The 24,292-nt window shown below is 41.8% G+C and overlaps 2 protein-coding genes across 2 annotated transcripts; both read left to right on the top strand.

Annotated features, from left to right (window-relative positions):
• The first annotated feature begins 1,012 nt into the window (after nucleotides 1–1,012).
• Nucleotides 1,013–9,054, top strand: LOC149873063 (amine sulfotransferase-like). Its single transcript, XM_090031436.1, has 7 exons — nucleotides 1,013–1,134; nucleotides 2,811–2,980; nucleotides 3,492–3,700; nucleotides 4,212–4,338; nucleotides 5,541–5,635; nucleotides 7,283–7,463; nucleotides 8,461–9,054. Exons 2-7 carry the CDS (start codon nucleotides 2,839–2,841, stop codon nucleotides 8,583–8,585), a joined length of 879 nt encoding a protein of 292 aa, XP_089887562.1. The 5' UTR covers nucleotides 1,013–1,134; nucleotides 2,811–2,838; the 3' UTR covers nucleotides 8,586–9,054.
• LOC149873062 (amine sulfotransferase-like) lies at nucleotides 1,056–24,292 on the top strand. Its single transcript, XM_090032019.1, has 7 exons — nucleotides 1,056–1,134; nucleotides 16,772–16,945; nucleotides 17,457–17,665; nucleotides 18,177–18,303; nucleotides 19,475–19,569; nucleotides 20,679–20,865; nucleotides 24,168–24,292. Exons 2-7 carry the CDS (start codon nucleotides 16,804–16,806, stop codon nucleotides 24,290–24,292), a joined length of 885 nt encoding a protein of 294 aa, XP_089888145.1. The 5' UTR covers nucleotides 1,056–1,134; nucleotides 16,772–16,803.

The following is a 24,292-nucleotide window of genomic DNA, read 5'->3' as shown; positions in this document are numbered from 1 at the left end:
CTAGTTAGTGAAGACATTTTATCATAATACTACTTGAACCTCTACTTCACTGTGGAAGATTAATTTGATTTTTTAATTATTTTTATAACCTTTTGTCATAATCATCATCATCTTCACTTTATGGATTATGCATCTTTGTATGTTCCAACTTCAAAAGCTTTCAGACCATCATTTCCATCTGCTTTCTTTTCTTGTAGACTGCAATTGAAATGTTTTACATGGGTGAGCTACCAACTCCCATGATTTGGCCTCTGAATGTGGCCTCCAGAATAAGAGATTTAATTTATATAGATTTGGGAGGTAACAACATGATTTGAAAGCCTTTTAACATACAGTTCACAGTTCTCATCCAATCACAGTGGAGTTTTTAAAACTCCAACAACTGCACTAGTAACATATAGGAAAGTGTGTGTACATTATGCCAAATGCTTGCTAACATCATTTATTTATTTCTCTAAATTGTGGAAAACTCATGGTTTACTATGTCATAGGCTGGTATAAGGTCTTCAATGCTCTCTTTCCTTCCTATGAAGAAATGTTAAGGTGAGGCCCATTGTTCTCTTCACAGATCACCTTGTTGAGAACCTGATACCTGATACAAACTGGAAATAATAGCAATTAAATCAGAGACCCTATAGTCTAGGGCTAGGTACAGATGTTCAAAAAGCCCAAGGTAGAAATGATTGATAAGTTTTGCCTTTTACTCTCTGCACCCTACTTTAGTTTGGGAGAGAACAGAACAAATGTTGGCCTTTTGTTGGGGCAGAGCAGGGGGGATGGAGGGGGGTGAGGCATGCAGGCTACTTGCACTGGCAGAGGCCAGTAGTTTGGGGATGCTTTCACACACCTCCAAGCATGCCCTACTGGCTCCCCAGGCTTCCAGAGACTCCCAACCCTCCCTGATTAGCTTCTGGGTGCAGGGGAGCAGTCTCCACCCCCTTCCTCTGTCAGTCATAGGAATTGTAAAGAATCACAAAGAAGCAAGGCGGAAGTGACCTCCAGAGGTCATGGAGTCCAGTCCTCTGCATGAGATAGGTTGCAAACAACCTGTACAAATCCAGACTTTGAACTCTTCATAAGACTGCCCTTAGTCCTGGCACTCAAACAGAAGGCAGCTGGAAGCAGCCTAGTCAGGTAAGCAGCAGAAAGCTTTGGTTTTGTATTCTGACTTTGGGGAAGGGGAAAGGGAAGGGAGAGAAGAAAAGAAAGAGGCCTCCTGTGTGTGGGGCTTGGGTCTATTAGCAGCTGCTCTCCATGATGAATCCAATGCCCTGGTAACCTCCTTTCTTATCTGCAGCTTCACAGCAGTAGGAAGCATAAAACAGGGGCCACTGGGCAGCAGAGGGTGTCTCTGCCTCACTGAACTGTGCCATCCAGAAGCTGCAGATGCTTTTGGGCTTTGAGGAATTACAGGGGCAGCTACATGGCTTAAAGCCAACAAAAGAGACAACTGATAGGGGATTTAATAGCAGCTTTAAATGACCTAAAGGGTGGTTCCAAAGAGGATGGAGCTGGACTATTCTTAGTGGTGGCAGATGACAGAAGGAACAATGGTCTTAATTTGTAGCAAGGGAATTTAGGTTAGATATTACGAAAAACTTCCAGAGTTTCAAAGAGTGTCTGGGATATGTTTTTCTATTAGGAGGTGCTTCAGGAAGTAAGTGAAAGAGGTTCACTTAGAAGAAGGTTTTAGATTACATCAACCAATAGTTCATTAAGGAACAAATACTCAAAATAATCTTCAATCAATTCCACCTCCCCCCCCATCTTCCTTGAGCGTGCTGCTGTTCTGGATAGGTTAGAACGCAAGTGGAAGTCACCAAATTGCATGTCTAATAATTTTACTGTTGAGTTATTTCATTCAGGCAAGTGCAGGAAAGTTGAGTCATGTTGTGTACTTGGTTTACATATACAACCTTATTGAACTCTCTCCATATTTCTAGGTCTTATAATATCTTGTAATCTTGTAATCTTTCACTTTTCAGTTCACACACAAGAAAAGATTAAGAGGCACTATTGAATGAGTATTTTGTCTTATCCCCATTTGTAAATGAGGATAGTGATATAGATCTCATATACAAAGTCTTTTGAGCTCTAATGATGAAGAATACTACATAAAACCTTAAAAGTATTTTTTATTATTATGTTTTTGTTATTTTGAGAGAAGTTTATACAGATTGAGGTTATTGTCCATTATTGCTCTTGGGTATCAAAATCTGCATCTGAAATATTAACTATAATCAGGCAGAAGGCATTACACAACACAAATGAAGGAGTTGATTTATGTAAATAAAAGCCATTTTGACTTGTAAAGTATCAATCACAAGACAGAGCTGGTAATCTGAAATTGCTTCAGGGATTAGCTGTGGTGAGTCTAAGTGTTATACATCACATGGGTCATTACTCTTGTATGAAATATGAGTGACGGGACAGGTAAAAGTAAGGGCAATACATATCAGTGACAACAAAATAAAAGATGTGAACAACATTCCAGCCACAAAATTAAGTTTACTGTAGGTTGCTTATTCTAGCCTTACATGAGGAATAAGTTATGGTTCTTAGAAAAAATTAAACTGAGAGAAGCCCTGACATGTATTCTTTAAATGGATTCTGAGGGAAGAGAGGGAAGCCATTAAGTATTGCTGGTGTATAATACAATACAAACACTAAGCAGCTGCTTCTTTCCTAGTAAAGAAATATATTACACAGAATTTCCACTGAAGAATTTGTTTTATGTTGTATGAAAATTTTGCTCTTTACAGATGACTGCAAATGAAACATAACATAAGCTGATATTCTCTTACTTTTAGCTTCTCCATATAAGAAAATTAGTCAAGAATGGAGCCTTCAGAAAAATATCTGTTCAAATATAAAGGAATATATTTCCACCCTGAGTATATTACACCTGAGTTAATCGATTCACTGGAGGAGTTTGAAATCCGAGACAGTGATGTATTCCTAGTTACATATCCCAAATCAGGTCAGATTTGTATCATTTTCCTAAAGGTTGAACAAGCAGTGTTTGGTCTGAGGTCTTTATTTATCGCCTCCTTATCATTATAAGTATGCACAGGGACAGCTTTTGTCAGAATTTCTGCATTGCATTGCAGCAAGTATTTTAGGCCACTTTTGAGACTGCAGTTTCCATTGCATTTGAAAGTGGCCCCGGGAATGAGCTTTAAGCTTTGTGTCAGGTGTAATTTGGATTTGGGGTGTGGACAAGATATGGGTGAGCATGTCCCAGCGGGGATAAGTTGCTGTCTTGGTAGCTTAATACATAACAAGCCCTCTACCAGACCTGACTTTTCACAATATGAAATGAAGCATAGTTTTAAAGAGACTGTATTTACAATGTATTTATGAATTTTAATTACACTGAAATAAAGAAATTAATTAATTTTAATTAAGCTAGTCAAAGTGTAATCAACAAACATACACATATACAATAAATACAACAAACAAAAATTCAGATACATTAATTTCCTTCTTAGGAACTGTGTGGACACAGAATATTCTGAGCTTAATTTTTCATGAAGGCCATCGGGATGGAACAGAAAACATTCAAGTAATAGATCGAGTCCCATGGCTGGAGTACAATTTGAACAAACTGGATTATCCCAGCCGTCCTTCACCTCGTCTCTTTGCCACCCACCTGCCTTACTATTTAGTTCCAAGAGGTGTGAAGAACAGAAAAATAAAAGTAGGTGATGTGACCTCTTAATTTTAATTAAAATGAATATAGCAAAGTCTAAAATTAGCAACCTCTCATCTCCAACCTCCCTCAACAGCCCTTTCCAAGGAAGAAGTCCCCTTCCTGTGAATAGAGGTCTTCAAGTTCCTCCAAGACACTATCTCTTTCCCAAAGAACTCATTGAAGATGAAGACATTGTCTGGGTGGTTATTCAACTAACGTGATAGGGTCTCATAGGCTTATGCGGTCTTCTTCCACTCCCGTGCTTTTCTTTAAAATTTAAAATTTGTTCATGCTTGCTGTGCATAGTGCTACCTACCACGGTTTTGAAAGGAAGGGTAAGAACTGTTGGAACAATGTCAATTTCTTGCATTGCCCTTTGGGTCTCCAGCTGAGGGACGTTTCTGCAGTTCGTGGTTTTGTCCAGCAGGCTTGCCTGTTTCACTGTGGTATGGGGACCTCAGTAACCCCAAGGTTTTTCTGTAATGTATATGTGAGCATGGTTCCTTTCATCTTGCAGGTTATTTATGTTGCCAGGAACCCAAAAGATGTGCTGGTGTCCTTTTTCCATTTTTCCAAGATCGTCATCACCCTTGAGGAAATCCCAGATTTCAGTATTTTCATGGAGAGGTTTTTAGCTGGGAAAGGTAAGGTATTTTTGCTAAAAGGCCAAGCCTTGCTCCCTGAGCACAACCCAAGTGAACTTTAGATGCATTGGTAACCTGTACAGAGCTGGAGCGGGTCAGAACCAGGTTCTTCCTCCCTTTCCTACCCTCCCATATAACACATAAGAGTCAAAAGCTGCAGTGACTGTAGGAGCAGCCACAGCTTGATATCAAACATGTCCTCATACCAATAAAGTGCAAGCTGCCTCATTTATCTCAAATAAGTACTTCCCCTGAAACAGCATAATGAAGATTCAAATACATTTCTAGGCTGATGCACTGAGATAACTGAGCTAAGACTGTGATGATGATTACTGTACAAAGAAAACATAAACATGGTTTTCTTTTATTATTAGTAACATGCCACTAATATGTTATCCCACTAAGCTAAAGCCCTACCTATCTGATAGCTAAAAGCCTCAGCTGTCACCTATCCAGCTTCCAAATTTTCCTTTAATCTCTCTTACAATGAAACGATCTTACAAATGGAAGCTATGGCACACTGAAAATGTAAGTGCGGATTAAAGTCAGTTATAAAATTAGGAGTTCTGTCGTGCTGCTGTACCCAATTGCATGTTTAATTCAATAAAAATAATCTATTGTTGCTGAATATTCCATTTTGCCAGACTGAAAGAGCAAACATTAAGCCCAAAGTGCTGCCCCTCTTGCCCTATTCCCTACCCCAAAGAAAAGAATAACTTTGAAAAAAATAGTCATTGGATTATATCATATTTCTCATTGCACCAAAACAATGAGAAATATTATATAAAAGTAAAAGCATAATAATGAGCATAGGCATTTTGTGCCATGCGGTATTTACATTCTGGGCTGTTACTGATGTACATAGTAGTCATTTATTATCATGTAAAAGTTGAAGTTGGTAGTCCTTACAAACAAGAGCTAGGATAGGGTTATCCTCCACCATGTGTTTAAGAGAGAATGTAAACCAGAATTAGGCTGTGAATATAAATAGGAAATTAAAATAAGTTTCTGGGAATAATTTGGGAATTATGCCACAATATCCACAAACCAGCACATAGGAATGAAAAGGAAAAGGTAGTGTATTTAAGTGCTTCCACAGCCCTGCTCCTGGTGATTTGGAGGGCTAAATATACCAAGAATGTACTTATTTTTTTATGATAGGTCATTTATTGTTCTTTTTATTCTACTATTTTCTTTCATAGTGCTTAGTAGCTTATGGCTGGATCACATCAGAGGCTGGTATGACCACAGGGATGAGTTCAATATCCTTTTCCTGACTTATGAAGAGATGATAAAGGTAAGGACACTATCACTGTAGCTAAGAAGACTAGTAAACAGTAGGCCACACTCTATCTCTCTCTTCATCACAAGCTGTACTTTCTCTGTGTGGATAGATGACTCCCAGACGTATGGCCCCACGTATGTTGAACAGGTGAGTGAGCAATGACTGCTATATTCTAATCATTGTGTATGAACAAGCTAAGAACAATTACATTTTAGCAAAGCCCACTCCAACTGCTGCTGCAAGAATTGTTGAAAAGAACTTGAAAAAATCCAAGGAAGAGGGGCATGCTCCCAGCTAAAGATGAAGTCCCCCCCCAATCTGTACCAGTCTAAGCAGGGAGTACAATATACTTTCTGACACCACCACCACCACCACCTCTCCCCACAAGTGGCATTTGGTCTGACGCTGAGCAGAAGGGCAAGACCCTCTAGCTAGAAACCTCCATGTTCTTGTCCCAGCAGAACTACCCCAGTCAAAAAACTCCATCCTTGGCTGCCCCCAATACTCAGTTCTTCAGAGGAAGGCAACACACCCCATCCATAAACCCCCTGACACATGTAGCAATAGGAGGAGGAGAATGCCTTCTTAGCCTCATGTGGTAACCAGCAGAAACACAGAAGCATGGGGAACTCTAAATGCCTTCATATTGCTCTGCAACCCTTTTGAAAGGGCTCCAGATATATGTGTATCCACATCCAGGTACATTGGTTTCATTGGTACAGGCTTCAGTGAAACTCCTTGATCAGATAATTTTCAGTGGGAGTCTAAGTAGCACAACTAAATCATAAGGTGAGATTTGTATAATCAATTTCCATCAGGATCCCATCATAATCACCTTCTACTTAGACAGTCAGGGTTCCTAAGTCTACAGAGACAGGAGAATGACTCCTTGGTCTACAGGTTAGGGCACTTACCAAAAGAGAAGAGGTCATTCATTTCAGTTCAGTTATTCTAAGAAATAATCCTGTATTTTATTCAATGCCTATTTAATATTAAGTGCATAAGGAACCCTCCAAGCAAGGACTCAGGATTCCCATCACTGTATCCTAGCCATTAGGTTACTGAACATTTTTCTCATTTTCTCCTTCTTCCTCTTAATCATGAATTCTTACCTGCCCAGTGGCAGTACTTCAATAACCTAGTTGATAGCTTTGATGGTTTGAGCACTTTCCTGGAAGGTGGGAGATGTGGGTGGAAACCCCGAAGGCTGAAGAGAGCTTCAAACCCTGCTGTGCCACTTTTGCACAAGTGCTATAGCCACTGGATGACTAAGTAAAATGGGAGCACTGCAGCAAGCACTGCCTGCCATTGGCCATGCTTTAAAAACAAAAGTAAGTTTTACTCCATTAGTTGAAAGAATGGTTATAGGCAGATAACCACAAACCTTTGCAACAAGGTCACTAAATGATCCTGTTTGTGAGACGCTGAAACTTTCTAAATATAGCTCTCGGATAGGTTTCTTGATAAAACGGGCATCAGAGTATAGAATACTAAAATAATAACATATCTGGTCACAAATAATTCTCACACACAAAGACAGACCTTTGGTTTACCATCCTTGTTTAGCTCTAGTGCTGTCATATGTTCCAACGCTTGATTCCTTTTGTTCTTTACCTTTTTAAATGGAAAAATGGTAAATTAAAACAATGCTCTTTGCAGGATCTCAGAGGTGCTGTGTTGAGAATCTGTGACTTCTTGGGCAAGTCGTTGAGTGAAGACGACCTGGACACTGTGGTGAAGAACGCTACATTTGAAAACATGAAGAAGGATCCCAGGGCCAACTATGAGACTCTGCCAGATGATCTCTTGGAGAAGGACAAGGGACATTTTCTTCGCAAAGGTAAGGCAGATGTGGCCATATATGATGAAAGATGAATACAAGATGAGGTAAATGCAACTTTCAAGGACCTTGAATAACTGAGAAAGTCCCATGCCCAGGGAACAGAGGACTCTGTGGGAGTAATATTTGAGAGTGGGGGCAGTTCTCACTGGATAACAGTGTCTTGGGCACAATATACTGAGGGCTAGAAGAGCAGCAATATTTTGTTCAGTGCAGTGGAAGGTGACATGACATTGCCCTAACGTATGATTGATAGTGAGGGACACTGCCCATCCTTTTATGGGTTTAATATGATTCCCAGATATTGGTGAACAAGCACACAAACTTTTACTGGAGAGTAAGAATGTCACGCCAAACAAAGACAAGTGTTTGGCTATTAGTCATTTGAACTTCAGGGACAGCCCTCTAAAAGATAAAAGGGAGGATACCTGAGTTGTGACAAATCAGTTCAGATTCCCTGCAGGTTCCATGGGTGACTTATCTTAGAAAATGTAGCTAGCCAAGTATTCAGGGGTTGGCTGTAGCTGTGTTGGTCTAAGGACATGGGCAGACAAGGTAAATGTGATATCTTTTATTACACCAAGTCAGCATTTGAAAAATTGGTCTTTGCAAGCTTTCAGGCACAAAACAAATCTTGCAAGGAAATCTTGCATTTTTCCAACCATTTAGTTGGTCTAATAAAAGATATTATATTCACCCAAAGAACCTTGCCTGCCTAGTTTTATCCATGGAATTTCACACACACAACTCTAATTTAAAAAATCTGGGGTTGTCTATACTGTCCAACTCTGCCAAACTTCTGGAAACATACCTCCAAATCTGCAGTGCCATGAAGGGTTATAGTTTGAGAAACTGAGATAGCAGGCTCTGAAGGAATGTCCCCCTCTAGTAGCATGTAGTACTTCTGAAAGGCACAGGTTTTATCCAGAATGAAATAGTGTCCAAGCAGCATCCATACATCTGAGCAGTAATGTCCCCTTGCTTTATCTCCTGCCAGGTATTGTTGGAGACTGGAAGAACATAATGACAGTGGCACAGAACGAGAGGTTTGAAGAGGTCTTTAAGGAGAAAATGAAAGACCTGCCTTTCAACTACATCTGGGATAATGACGAAGCAATCTAAGTGATTTCCAATTTGTAAGGAGAAAAAGTGGGCTAAGGACAGTAAAAAATATCTTTGTTTCCAATGTAAAATGTTTGAATTTCAATCTGTGGTTTTGTGCAAATTGAAGATATGGAACCTATTGACACATCACCATGGTATCAGAGTTCTAGGATGTCAAAAGATGTTACATAGAAATAGATGCACAAAAATCTCAACCCAGACACACAGAATAACTAGGTACAAAACCCAATCAGACTATTAGTGCCAGGATGGGTTATTTTTAGGAGAGAGAGCTAGGTTTGGTGCTAAAAGAATTGTAATAAATATGTTTGTAGAATCATAGTCAAAATCTGTTCTTATATAGACTTGCTTAATCCAGCAAAGCCAGTGGAATTTGAGTGCAATTTTGCTCTTTCTCTGTTGAAAATGTATCAGACAAACTTATCTTGTGATACCAAAGCATATATTAAAATGCCCGTCTTCTGTACTTCTTCATAAACCTCTAATACATAATCACTTGATATTAACTTAACATCTTATCACCATGGGAAATAGTGGTTTCAGTGCTCAAAAAGTGTACAGCTGTTGCTACTCCGAAGTATTCTGAACCTTCTGTAATAAACTTTAGGGTTCAAGGCAAAAAATTTAACAGCTTCATAAGAGGTAATGAAACATCTTGTAAATATATCTAAAAAAGGTTAGCTCTTTTACAGTCAGCTCCTTTTTCATCCTGTAGTTTCTACATCCAATGCCAAAATTCAAGGCACACAGGACCAGAAATGAAAGGATATTTAAGCACTTACATTAGGCTCTATATCCTCTTGGTTAGGACATTCACTTGGGAGGGAGAATCCTGATTTCCAGTTTCTGTTTCAAGGACTGTGCTTGTATATGGAACAGTGCATAAAATACCACTAGAACAGTTGCTCTATGGGCCAACAAATATTCTTAAGGGTGTGTGGATTTGATTTCCCAAAGGCTGAAAATGGAATTAAACTTGGATCTCCCGCTTCCTATGTGAATACGCTCATCATTGCACCAGGAACGTCATACTCATTTGGTCCTATGCACTGCATTAGGACCATGGGGCTCCTTTACAGGTAAGACCTGCACCTACCTCCAGCAGCAGGCTGAGTGGTGGTGGCTTTAACACCTGCAATTCCTGATGCTACTGTTTCAACTCAGGGAGCCATGTAAATTAACATTATCATTAGATACCCTGCCAAAAGGAGTCCCAGAAGGGATCCATACCCAGGATTCTGGTGGCAAGACAAGCTTATACAATTTAGATACTCCAGAGGCTTGGAGTGAGTGTGTGTGTGTGGGGGGGGGGGGGTAGAATTGCTGAACAGGGGACTTTCATCATTGTGATTTTGGACTCATGTCTAAATTCCCTTTTTTTGCAGGCGGGCATAGTGAGGAAATTAGGTTGAAATACATTCAGACATCTGGCCAACTGACAGAAACTCTTTTCATTGCAATTCACTTCAGCATAATAAAATGTGCACAAGAAAGAAAGAATGCTCACCCTTAGTAAATACCAAAGCTTATATAGCTTATTGCTGACATCTACAGTTCACCTTGCTTTTCTGGTAATTTCAGATAATCTGACCCTAGTGTTCAGAGAGCTACAACATTGCCCAACAACCTCTGACAAATACTTTTTTTGGCCATATTTGGATGCTTTGATACTTTCAGGGACATATTTCAAACAATATAATGGAAAAAGAAGTGTGTATTGTTCACTATTTTTACTTTGTTTTGATTAAGAAATGTATCCTAGAAATATCTTAACAAAAAGCATCAAGAGTTGTTTATATCTATGGTACATGACTGTAAACACCTACAAGTAGATGAAATCTAGCTAAACACATTCTCTTACACAGATCACCTTGTTGGAGCCTGAAATCTTTGATACAAACCTGGAACAACAGCAATTAACTTAGAGTCCCTGTACTCTAGGGCTAGGTACAGAGATTCAAAAAGCCTGAGACAGAAGTCATTGATAAGTTTTTCCCTTTACTCTCAGCGCCCTACATTAGTTTGGGAGAGAACAGAATACATGTTGGCCTTTTGTTGGCAGGGGCCAAGGGGTGGAGAAGGGAGGCATGCAGGCTGCTTACACTGGCATAGACCAGCAGCTTGGGGGTGCTTTCGCACACCTCCCAGCATGCCCTGCTGGCTCCCCAGGCTTCCAGAAACTCCCAGCCACCCCGATTGGCTTCTGGGTGCAGGGGAGGAGTCCCCGCTTCCTGCTCTGTCAGCCACAGGAAATGTAGAGAATCGCAGAGAAGCGAGGCTGGAAGGGACCTTCAGAGGTCATAGAGTCCAACCCCCTGCATGAGGCAGGTGTAGCCCTATCCAAACCATCCTGTACAAATCCAGACTTTGAACTCTATGTAAGGCTGCCCTTAGCCCTGGCTCAAACCCCTGGGGCCCCCAAAGGGAAGACAGCTGGGAGCAGGCTAGCTAGGCAAGTAACAGAAAGCTCTGGCTTCATGTTCTGGCATTGGGGAAGGGGAAGCGGGAGAAGAAGGGGAAGAGGCCTCCTGCACGTGGGGCTTGGGTCTGGCATCAGCTGTTCCCTGCCATGGATCCACTGCCCTGGTAACCTCCTTTCTTATCTGCAGCTTCACAGCAGAAGGAAGCAGCAAACAGGGGCCGCTGGATAGCAGACGGCATCTCTGACTCACTGAACTGAGATGCTCAGAAGCTGCAGATGCTTTGGGGCTTTGGCAAATCACAAGGGCAACCACACAGCCTGAAGCCGAGTAAAGAGATGACAAAGAGGGAACTTAATATCAGCCTTCAACTATTTGAAGGGTGGTTCCAAAGAGGATGGAGCTGGACTGCTCTCAGTAGTGGCAGATTAATAGATTCATAGCTTGTGAGGCTGGAAAAGACCTTGGAAGATCATCAGGTCCAGTCCCCCTGCACCAAGCAGAAAAGACAACTGGGATCAGGTGACTGTCCAGTCTCCTCTTGAAGATTTCCAGGGTAGGTGATTGCACCACCTCTGGAAAGAGCTTATTCCACAGTCTGGAAACCCTAGCTGGGAAGTAGTTTTTCCTAATGTTAAGCCTGAAACCATCTTCCAGGAGGTTGTGACCATTACTTCTAGTTTTCCACAAGGGTGCCCTGGTGAACAGTTGTTCACCAAGCCCTTGATGTACACCTCTGATGTAGTGGTAAGCTGCTACCAAGTAACCTCTCAGCTTTCCCTTTTTCAGGCTGAAGAGTCTCAGATCCCTCAGCCTTGCAAGGCCAGTATGGCTTGCTGTGCAAGTCTCTGATCATATGGGTGGCCCTTCTCTGGATTCTCTCAAGCATTGCCAATTCCTTGTTAAAGTGTGGCACCCAGAACTGGACGCAGTACTCTAGCTGCAGTCTCACCAATGCTGAATGGAAGAATAACTTCCTTGATCTTGCTGGAGATGCATCGATTGATTCATGCCAGGGGATTGTTAGCCCTGCTGGCTACAGTATCACACGGCTGGCTTATGTTCATACTGTGATCAGTTACCCCCAGCTCCCTTTCATTCATGGCGCTGGTCAGGTTGGTATTGCCAAGCCTGTAGGTGTGCAGGGGATTGTTCGTCCCCAGGTGGAGCACTTTACATTTCTTGACGTTGAACTTCATCTTGTTCCAGTCTGCCCTACTTGCTAGCCTGTCTAGGTCCGCCTGTATCTGCAGCCTATCTTTAAGCATAACCACACTTCCCCATAACTTGGTGTCATCTGGGAACTTGGCCAATGAGGTCCTCACCCCCATATCCAAATTATTCATGAAGATGTTGAATAGCACTGGACCACACACCAATCTCTATGGGACAGCACTGGTTGTTTCTTGCCAAAATGACACAGATCCATTCATTAGAACTCTCTGGCCCCTACCCCGCAGCCAGCTTCCTACCCATCAGACTGTCTTGCAGTTAAGCCCACGGTCTTCCAATTTTTTCATGAGAACATCATGAGATACCAGATCAAAAGCTTTCTGGAAGTCAAGGTATATAATGTCAACCTTCTCTCTCTTATCCAGGTGGTGAGTCATCTGATTGTAAAAGGAGATAAGGTTGCTAAGACAAGACCTGCCCGTGATGAAGCCATGCTGGCTGTTGTTCGGAATCCTACCATCTGCAAGTCTATCACACATAGACTCCTTAATGAATTTTCCTAGGATTTTCCCTGGGATAGGAGTATAGTAGATCACTAGTTGTGATCTACTATAGTTACCCGGGTCCTCCCTCCTCCCCTTCTTGAAGATGGGCATGACATTGGCCCCCTTCCAGTCCTTGGGGACCTCTCCAGAGACCCACAAGTTTTAGAAGTCAGGTGTTCCATAATTATTTTGGCCAGCTTCTTCAGCACTCTTGGATGAAGTTTATTCAGTCCTGCTGACTTATGTATGTCCAGTTTCTTGATTTGATCACACACCAGTTCTATGGCAATAGTAGGAAGGCAGTCATTTGAACCCTGATCATTCTGTACCCTAACTGGCATGATTTTCTCCTTGACCCACTGAAAGACTGAACAAAGTTGTTGAACAAAGTAGTTATTCAGAAGTTCAGTTTTCTCCTGAGTGTGAGTAACCAGCTGTCCTGAGTTGTTGAGCAATGGCCCCACGCTTCCATTCATTTTTCTCCTATTTCCTACGTACCTAAAGAAGGGCTTCATGTTATCTTTGATTCCCATTGCTAATTTTAGTTCAATTGTCACCTTAGGTTTTCTAATCTGATCCCTACAAATGCAGGCTATTGCTATATTGTCCTCCTCGGGGGCTGTCCCTAGCTTCCACTGCAGTAGCAGCCAGTCAATAGGGAATGCTGTGGCACTGCCCCACCAGTTTCAAAACTACACATGCACAAAAAAATAATACTATCATTAATTGGAAGTATCCAAAACAGCATCAGTTGAATTAACAATGTAAACAAAAGTAAAAATATTTTTTTTCTTGGAATACTGTGAATACAGGGCACAATCAACATAACAATCTGAGAAAACCCTATGTTCTTGAGTGTACGCAAATGCATGCTGTGTTTTTATAAGTGTAGCTGCCAGGATCTTGCTAAGGCATCAGTGGTGAGCTACAAAGAAAACACCATAATCCAGTGATCAGTCAGGGTCCTGCAGCATCCTGGGGTACCACAAGATACTTTTAAGGGGTGTTGCAGGGTGCCAACCAATATTAACACTGTTAGATTGCAAATATATGATTCATAAGATAAACCCATAAATTTCAAACAGAAATCCTTAGTGTCAAGAACACTGTCCTACTGTGAAATTTCTGAATTCTTTGCAGCAGAAAAATTGCTCTATTCTTTTTCAGCAGTCAAGAAATCAGTGAAAGCTATGAGCTGGCATTTTCTGGGAGGTGCCAGGAGTCTAACGAGGGGTGTCTGGAGTCAGCACTGTACCTAGACTCCTGGTGGCATCAGGCAAATTCTTAATATCGGGCCCTCCTTTGCCAGAGATAATGGTAATAATAATTTTAAAATTACCATTTTTGGACCCCCTTTCTGTCTGGGCTTCAGGCAGCTCCCCATTTTGTCCATGCCTGTGTCCAGCCCTGCCTGGAGTCTAAAAAGACTGAGAACCACAGCTTCAAATACTGTACTCCCCTAAGACAAAACAGGGCTTCTTCACTTTATGTGGGCCCTGGGCAGGGGTCTAAGACCAGAATAGACACTTGTGTCCTTCCCTGAATAATTTGATGCACTGTGAACACGTTAGCACTAGTTGTGATCTACTAGAAAGGGAAACCAGTGTCTCCTTAAATCCCTCAAGTTATGACCCCACAGAGACCCATCAGTCTCCCATGGTAAAAACTGCAGCAAGCTGCTGTGCTGTGGCCAACAGATTAGCAAAGGCTTCAGGTCAAGACCCACAGGCTTCAGCAGAATCTGTTGCTCAACCATATGTTTGAACAATGGAGTACTTTGGTCTTATATGATCAAAGCTGGGTGCAAGCTGGTCTTGTTCAGCTTGTCACCCTGTGACGAAGCACTGAAGACTTATTAAGTTGCTCAACAATTATGTTCAACTTGCTGCCCCTTTAGCTAAGTATTGGTTTTGAATTGTTACCTTTTGTGGTTAGTTATATGAGTTGTTGTACATATGTGGACTCACACACACGTACCGGCAAAGGCATAAGCCCTGAAGAATGTGCCCAGTGAAGTCCTTTCTTGTTCCTTCCACTCCTCCTGGCTGCAGCTGGGCAGCACCAGGGACATGGCAGTGTGTCATGGAGTACAAGGTGTTCTGAGAATCACTGCTCTCTAGAGCAGCAGTGGAGTTCACTGTTGTTGGTGTGGGGTGGAGGAGGGGGACCCTATTTTTTTACCACCAAAGTCCATGTTGAGAGAGCAAAAAAGGCTTATTTTGGCAGCAAAAAATGAGGGTCATTTCTCCCCACAAGCAGCAACAAACTCTACTGCTCTTCTACAATGCACGGGACATGGGTCCCGTTCACCCACCCCATGTTACGTGACTGCATATTGGAACCAGCGCTTTAGAAATAACACATTGTTGTGGGTCTCCTACCCAATTACTGAAGAGGGGAGAAAGCCAGCGAGCAACCAGCTGGCTCCAGGTCCCTGGAGGAACCAGCAGGGGTAGAGAGCCTTTCAGGAAATACAGCTGCTTGTTCCAAGAGCAGAAGGCCATCAGGTCTGTGATTGACAGGCCTAAGAGAGGGGACTACAAGCTTCATAAGCCCAGGCCCATTGCTGAGGCAGGGAGGAATGGGCCCTGGGGGCCGAACAACCCAGGGCCTATTCTAGCAGTACTAGGGTTTGGGTAGAGAAAAACTGCAACCTTTTTTTGCAGGCATCCTAGGAGAAAGCATTAGAGCTAGTCTCTCAGGCCCAGGGTTTCAAAGGGTGTCTGGGGTATATTTTTCTTTTAGGAGGTGCTTCAGGAAGTGAAAGAAGTTCACTTAGAAGAAGGTTTTAGATTGCATCAACCAATAGTTTGTTAAGGACCAAATGATCAAAGTAATCATTAATCAATTCCATCTCCCCCACATCTTCCTTGAGCCTGCTGCTGTCCTGGACAGGTTGGAACATAAGTGGAAGCTACCAAACTGGCTGTCTAATAATTTATCTGTTCAGTTATTTCATTCAGACAAGTGCAGGAAAGTTGCATCATGTTCTGCACTTGTTTTAAATATACAACCTTTTTGAACTCTCCCCACATTTCCAGGTCTTTTCAGTTCACAGATAAGACAAGATTAAGAGGCCAAGGGTAAATAGAGGCATGAACCTCCAATCAGGTTTCTCCCTAGTTGGTTAGAAAGTGCTATATAAGCATTTTCCAGTTTCTGGATCTGAATATCATTCAAGTAGAAGAAAGGATTTTGCATGTGTGTCTGATTATTGCGACAGAGTTAAAAAAGGTAAATGATGTTGCTAAAATGCTTCAGCAGTATTGAATAAGTATTATATCTTATCCCCATTTGTAAATGAGGATAGTGATATAAATCTCATATACAAAGTCTTTTGAGTTCTAATGATGAAGATCACTACAATATATATTATTATATTTGTTGATGCTTTGAGAGATATTTGTATTGATTGAGATTATTGTCCATCATTGCTTTCAGGTATCAAAATCTGTATCTGAAAGATTAAGTATAATAAGGCAGAAGGCATTACACAACACAAATTAAGGAGTTGATTTATGTAAATAAAAGTCATTTTGACTTATAAAGTATCAATAACATAACGGAGCAAGTAATCTGAAATTGCTTCAGGGATTGGCTGTGGTGAGTCTAAGTATGATATGTCACATGAGTCATTCGTCCTGTATGAAATATGAGTGACGGGGCAGGGAAAAGTAAGGGCAATACATATCAGTGACAACAAAATAAAAGATGTGAACGACATTCCAGCCACAAAATTAAGTTTACTGTAGGTTGCTTATTCTAGCCTTACATGAGGAGTAAGTTACGGTTCTTAGAAAAAATTAAACTGAGAGAAGCCCTGACATGTATTCTTTAAATGGATTCTGAGGGAGGAGAGGGAAGCCATTAAGTATTGCTGGTGTATAATACAATACAAACACTAAGCAGCTGCTTCTTTCCTAGTAAAGAAATATATTACACAGAATTTCCACTGAAGAATTTGTTTTATGTTGTATGAAAATTTTGCTCTTTACAGATGACTGCAAATGAAACATAACATAAGCTGATATTCTCTTACTTTTAGCTTCTCCATATATAAAAGAAAATTAGTCAAGAATGGAGCCTTCAGAAAAATATCTGTTCAAATATAAAGGAATATATTTCCACCCTGAGTATATTACACCTGAGTTAATCGATTCACTGGAGGAGTTTGAAATCCGAGACAGTGATGTATTCCTAGTTACATATCCCAAATCAGGTCAGATTTGTATCATGTTCCTAAAGGTTGAACAAGCAGTGTTTGGTCTGAGGTCTTTATTTATCGCCTCCTTATCATTATAAGTATGCACAGGGACAGCTTTTGTCAGAATTTCTGCATTGCATTGCAGCAAGTATTTTAGGCCACTTTTGAGACTGCAGTTTCCATTGCATTTGAAAGTGGCCCCGGGAATGAGCTTTAAGCTTTGTGTCAGGTGTAATTTGGATTTGGGGTGTGGACAAGATATGGGTGAGCATGTCCCAGCGGGGATAAGTTGCTGTCTTGGTAGCTTAATACATAACAAGCCCTCTACCAGACCTGACTTTTCACAATATGAAATGAAGCATAGTTTTAAAGAGACTGTATTTACAATGTATTTATGAATTTTAATTACACTGAAATAAAGAAATTAATTAATTTTAATTAAGCTAGTCAAAGTGTAATCAACAAACATACACATATACAATAAATACAACAAACAAAAATTCAGATACATTAATTTCCTTCTTAGGAACTGTGTGGACACAGAATATTCTGAGCTTAATTTTTCATGAAGGCCATCGGGATGGAACAGAAAACATTCAAGTAATAGATCGAGTCCCATGGCTGGAGTACAATTTGAACAAACTGGATTATCCCAGCCGTCCTTCACCTCGTCTCTTTGCCACCCACCTGCCTTACTATTTAGTTCCAAGAGGTGTGAAGAACAGAAAAATAAAAGTAGGTGATGTGACCTCTTAATTTTAATTAAAATGAATATAGCAAAGTCTAAAATTAGCAACCTCTCATCTCCAACCTCCCTCAACAGCCCTTTCCAAGGAAGAAGTCCCCTTCCTGTGAATAGAGGTCTTCAAGTTCCTCCAAGACACTATCTCTTTCCCAAAGAACTCATTGAAGATGAAGACATTGTCTGGGTGGTTATTCAACTAACGTGATAGGGTCTCATAGGCTTATGCGGTCTTCTTCCACTCCCGTGCTTTTCTTTAAAATTTAAAATTTGTTCATGCTTGCTGTGCATAGTGCTACCTACCACGGTTTTGAAAGGAAGGGTAAGAACTGTTGGAACAATGTCAATTTCTTGCATTGCCCTTTGGGTCTCCAGCTGAGGGACGTTTCTGCAGTTCGTGGTTTTGTCCAGCAGGCTTGCCTGTTTCACTGTGGTATGGGGACCTCAGTAACCCCAAGGTTTTTCTGTAATGTATATGTGAGCACGGTTCCTTTCATCTTGCAGGTTATTTATGTTGCCAGGAACCCAAAGGATGTGCTGGTGTCCTTTTTTCATTTTTCCAAGACTGTCATCATCCCTGACAAAATCCCAGATTTCAATATTTTCATGGAGAGGTTTTTAGCTGGGAAAGGTAAGGTATTTTTGCTAAAAGGCCAAGCCTTGCTCCCTGAGCACAATCCAAGTGAACTTTAGATGCATTGGTCAGAAACAGGCTCTTCCTCCCTTTCCTATTCTCTCATATAACACATAAGAGTCAAAAGCTGCAGTGGCTATAGTAGCATCCAGAGCTTGGTATCAAACATGTCCTCATACCAGTAAAGTGCAAGCTGCCTCATTTATCTCAAATAAGTACTTCCCCTGAAACAGCATAATGAAGATTTAAATCTATTTCTGGGCTAATGTACTGAGATAACCAATTTGAACCTGTGAGGATTATTACTGTACAAGGAAAACATAAACATGATTTTTTGCTATTATTAGAAATGTGCCACTAATATATTATCCTAACCAGCTGAACCCCTACCCACCTAATAGTTAAAAGCCTCAGCTGTTACCTGCACAGCTTCCAAATTTTCCTTTAATCTCTCTCACAATGCAACTGTCTCACATATGCATGCTCCAGCACACTGAAAATATAAGTGCAGATTAAAATCAGTAATAAAATTAGGAGTTCTGCAGTGCTGCTCTACACCCTTGCTTCTTTAACTCAATAGATATCAGCTATTGTTGCTGAAGTTGTTGCTGAATATTTCATTTTCCAAGTGCTGCCCTATACTCCTCCTTCCCCCCCCACCCCAAAGAAATAAAACAACATAGAAAAAAATAGCCATCGGACTGTAGCATATTTCTCATTACAGCAAAGCAAAGAGAAATAGTATATAAAAAGTAAAAGCATAATAATGAGCATAGGCATTTTGTCCCAGGTGGTATTTACATTCTGTGTGGTTACTGATGCATATCATAAGAGAGAAATTAGTCCTTTATTATCCGTTAAAGTTGGTAATCCTCATAAGTCTAAAACAGGATTAGGCTTATCCTCCACCATGTGTTTAAGATAGAATGTAAACCAGAATCAAGCCGTGAACTTACATAGGAAATGAAAATAAATTTCTGGGAATAATTTGGGAATTATGCCTTGGTATCCACTAACCAGCATATAGGAAAGAAAAGGAGACGGTAGTGTATTTAACTGCTTTGACAACCCTGTTTCTGGTGATTTGGAGGGCTAAATATACTGAGAATGTCCTTATTCTTTTATTAGAGGTCATTCATTTTTTGTTATTCTAATTTTTTTTGGTAAGTGCCTAGTAGCTCATGGCTGGATCATGTCAGAGGCTGGTACGACCACAGGGATGATTTCAATATCCTTTTCCTGACTTATGAAGAGATGAAAAAGGTAAGGTCACTATCCTTACAGACTATCACTGTAGCTAAGAATACCAGTAAACAATAGGCCAGCTCTGTCTCTGTCCTCACTATGGGCTGTATTTTCTGTGTGGAGAGACTCCTCCCAGACCTGTGGCCCCATGTACTTTGACAAGGTGAATGTTCAACAGCACAATGGTTGCTGTGTTGTAATCATTGTGTTTGAACAAGCCAGGAACAATGCACATTTATCAAAACCCACTCCAACTGCTGCTGCAAGGATTGCTGAAAATAAAAAAAACTAAAGAAATCCAATGAAGAGAGGCATGCCTCCAGCTAAAGATGAAGGCCAACCCCCCTCTCCCCACAGTCTGTACCAGTCTAAATAGGCAGTAAAATTACTTTGGCCCCAGATGTGGCAAGTGGTCTGATCCTGAGCAGAAGGGCAAGACTCCCTCAGCAGAAACTTCTGTGTACTTGTCCCAGCAGGAGCACCTCAATCAAAATCCCCATCCTTGGCTGCCTCCAACACTCAATTCTTCTGATGAAGGCATCCTACCCCCCAAAAAACCAAAAAGACCCCACTGACACGTAGCAATAGGGGGTGAAAATTACTTCTTAGCCCCATGTGGCAATATGCAAAACCCAGGAGTATGGGGAACTCTAAATGTCCCCATATTGCTCTGCAACCCTTTTGAAAAGACTCCAGATATATGTGTATCCACATCCAGGTACACTGGTTTCATTGTTACAAGGTCTAATGGATTTCAGTGAAACTCCTTGATCGGATACTTTTCAATAGGGCTCTGAGTGGCACAACTGAAGCAGAGTGAGATTACCAAAAAAACTTGCAACAAAAAGGTCATTAAATGGTCCTGTCTGTGAGATGCTGAAACTTTCTAAATATAATCTGAGATACGTTTTGTGAGTAAAAAATGGCATCAGAGTATAGAACACTAAAAATCATAACATATTTGGTCACAAATAGTGCTAGCCCTGTGATTCTCACACACAAAGACAGACCTTTGCTTTTCCATCCTTATTTAGCTCTTCTACCGTCATTTGTTCTATCACATTATTTCTTTTGTTCTTTACATTTTTAAATGGGAAAAGGGTGAATTAAAACTATGCTCTTTGCAGGATCTCAGAGGTGGTGTGCTGAGAATCTGCAACTTCTTGGGCAAGGAGTTGAGTGAAGATGACCTGGACACTGTGATGAAGAAAGCTACATTTGAAAACATGAAGAAGGATCCCAGGGCCAACTATAAGACCGTGCCAGGTTTCCACTGGAGGAAAAGAGGTATTTTCTTTGCAAAGGTAAGATGTGGTCAAATATGATGAAAGATGAATACAAGCTGAGGTAAATGTAACTTTCAAGGACCTTGAATCTCTGAGAAAGTCCATGCCCAGGGAACAGAGGACTCCGTGGGAGTAAGATTTGAGAGTGGCGGGGGGGGAGGTTCTTACTGTGTCTTGGGCACAATATCCTCAAGGCTAAAACAGCAGCAATATTTTGTTCAGTGCAATGGAAGATGACATGACATTGCCCTAACATATGATTGATAGTGGGGGACACTGGCCTTCCTTTCATAGGGTTGATATGATTCCCAGATGTTATTGAACAAACATGCAAACTTTTACTGGAGAGGAAGAGTATCACCACAAACAAAGACAAGGGTTTGCTTCCAGGAATTTGAACTTTAGAGACAGCCCTCCAAAAGATACCAGGGAGGATGCCTGAGCTGTGTGGAGGGACTCTGGCCTTGGAGGTGGACCAAGCAAGATGTTGCCAGAGAATGGGGAACTTCCAAGCCTAGGGAACAGAGTTCTCTGTGGGAGTAAGATTTGAGAATTGGGGGGTTTCTCATTGAATAATGGTCTCAGGCACAATATCCTGAAGGCTAAAAACAGCAATGTTTTGTCCAGGTCAGCTGGTGGTGGCATGACCTTGCCCTAACAGTCTGAGTGATGGGGGACACTGCCCTTCCTTTTACAGAGTTGATACGATTCCTAGATATTGGTGAACAAGCACACAAACTTTTACTGGAGAGGAAGAGTGTCACCCCTAAACGAAGACAAGGTCTGGCTTCTAGTAATTTGAACTTCAGGGATGTCGGGGAAAACCGAAGGATCGGGCCCCAAGGTCACGGTGGGCCGGGGTGGCAATTAGATACGGACAGGTGGGATTAGCGGTGTAGAGTCTGGAGTTAGGGACTCGGAGCGGATTGAGAAAGACAGGTGAATTTATTTGACTTACGCTTCAGGCGTAGGCAGAAAGGTCTTCAGTTACAGTTGGAACACAAACAAACAATTAACAACAAAGGGGTCTGTTGGCCCACGAGGTTCAGTCCGAAGACCTAGTCCCAGGGCTGGTCAACAGCTCATAAATGGGGATTACAAACAACGAAACAAACAATAAAACGAACTGTAACACGGTGATGATGAACCGCGTGACGCCAGTCCACAGCAATGGACAAATCGGGTGGTCGAATGAGAAAAGCCGAGGTCAGTAGCCAGAAGGTGATGCAGCGGAGACGTCAGTTGGAGGGATGAGCAGAGTCGTAGGTGGTGAAGAAAGCCGAGGTCGATGATCCAGAACCGGGTTAAACAAAGTCCAGAGGGTGATCCGAAATCGTAAGCCGTTAATCAGTTCGAAAGGTAAGTCAGGAAGCCAGATGAACGTAGTCAAAACCGCAATACAACGAGTACTAAGCCACCGAAGGAGGAGATCAATAGGCCCTGAAGCCTGACTCAGAGAACAGTCCCTGCAGCAGCAGCCTCTGTCTCTGGTCCGCGCGATCTCCCCCCCGAGGGAGGAGCTCACAGAACTTTTATATCAATTTAGTAGCCAATCAACGTGCTCTCCGCAGAGAAATTTCTAGTCCGATTACCTCATGTCAGGTTCTGACTGAGCATGCTCTCAGTCAGGAGCTGACACAATCCCCTAAACGAAGACAAGGTCTGGCTTCTAGTAATTTGAACTTCAGGGACAGCCCTCCAAAAGATACAAGGAAGGACGCTTGACTTGTGCTAGAGTGACTCTGGCCTTGGGAGGTGGACCAAGCAAGATGTTGCCAGAGAATGGGGAACTTGGTTGATCCAGTGAGACACAGAGAATCTAGACTGAACCAGGAGCTACAGTGGAAGGACTTGATGCAAAGGGGACTGGATTGAAGTGTGGATCAGGATTCAAAGCAATCTCAGTAGGTACCTTGACTTAGCTGTTGCTCCATATAACTTCCAAGTGCCTGTTCAAGGAGGGCAATCCACATGACCCAGTTTGGTGCCTTGCTTCATGATAGCCAGTCAGGTGACTTCAAGATATCTGGGTGTTGTACTGAGGAGTGTTTGGCATTTCCAGAGACAACTCAGGAAGTTCCTGAATCAGGAGACAAATCAGTTCAGATTTCCTACCGGTTCCATGGATGACTTATCTTAGAAAATGTAGCTAGCCAATAATAAAACCTAACTCTGAGAAACAGGCATTTACCCTATATCTCTTACACTGGAGTTTAATATCCAACTCTTCTTTCTTTTCCAAATTTTTCTTTTATTTTTTATGGTAGAAGAAATCATTACAAAAGCATTGTAACTAAGCTGTATGGGAAAATGTAATGTGAAACTACATTGAAAACATCTGGAAACATTAAATCAAATTAATTGCATTGCGGTCCAAAATGAATTTGGCCTCTTAGAATTTTCACAGGGGCTACTGAAAGGACCAAAAAACCCAATACCATAATTATTACTAATGGCATGTGTGTTAAAAGAGTTGTGGAATGCTGCTAAAGTTGCTGACTTTTGTAATGGTACAATTTATAAAAGTAAAAGCTTTTACCAGCTTATCAAATGGTAAATTATTGATATGTTTCTAGAATAATTATATGTATCTATAAAATCCTTAGTCTGTCCATCTGTAATGCTCTATTTGCACTGACTGGTTGTCTGTGAAAACTAAGCAGAGTGTTTCAAGAGCGTTCGGGACAGGTGGTGGTGGCTGGACTGCTGCCATAATGGTGGGGACGGAGAGGACAGAGATGGGGGGTGGAGGGGTGCGATCCTTGGAGGTGGCAGTGGGTAGAGTGGGCCTGGACCCCAAGCAGGGGAGGGGCAGTGAAGAGGGAGCACCTCTGGGCCCCAGGCCCAACCTGGAGGAGGGTGGGGAAGAGGGAGGAGTGGGCCTGGGCCTAGGTCAGGGGGCGGGGGCAGGGAGGAGCAGGTCCAGACAAGGAGCAGATGGGGAGGGGAGCGGACATGGAGCCCACCCCACCCCCCACTCCCTGGAGGCAGCAGCTCCCTGAAGGCTCTGTCCTCATCTCCTCCATCATTTTTGATTGGCCATTGGCTAGTTATTGATCATTACTGATAAGCTTTTATCCATGGAATTTCACACACAACTCTAATTTTAAAAATCTGGGGTTGTCTATACTGTCCAACTCTGCCAAATTTCTGGAAACAGACCTCCTTCCTGCAGTGCAAGGAAGGGTTCTAGTTTGAGAAACGAGATAGCAGGCTCTGAAGGAATGCTTCCCACTAGTAGTGTGTAGTACTTTTGAAGGGCACAGGTTTTATCCAGAATGAAATCCATGCATCTGAGCACTAATGTGCCCTTGCCTTCTCTCCTGCCAGGTATTGTTGGAGACTGGAAAAACATAATGACAGTGGCACAAAATGAGAGGTTTGAAGAGGTTTTAAAGGAGAAAATGAAAGACCTGCCTTTCAACTACATCCGGGATCATGCAGAAACAATCTAA

This window comes from Crocodylus siamensis, chromosome 1 (assembly GCF_052110815.1).
Source record: "Crocodylus siamensis isolate JL-2025a chromosome 1, ASM5211081v1, whole genome shotgun sequence".
Taxonomy (NCBI): Eukaryota; Metazoa; Chordata; order Crocodylia; family Crocodylidae; genus Crocodylus; species Crocodylus siamensis.
Note: the sequence above shows the minus strand (reverse complement) of the source record. Positions and strands in the feature narration are given on the sequence as shown.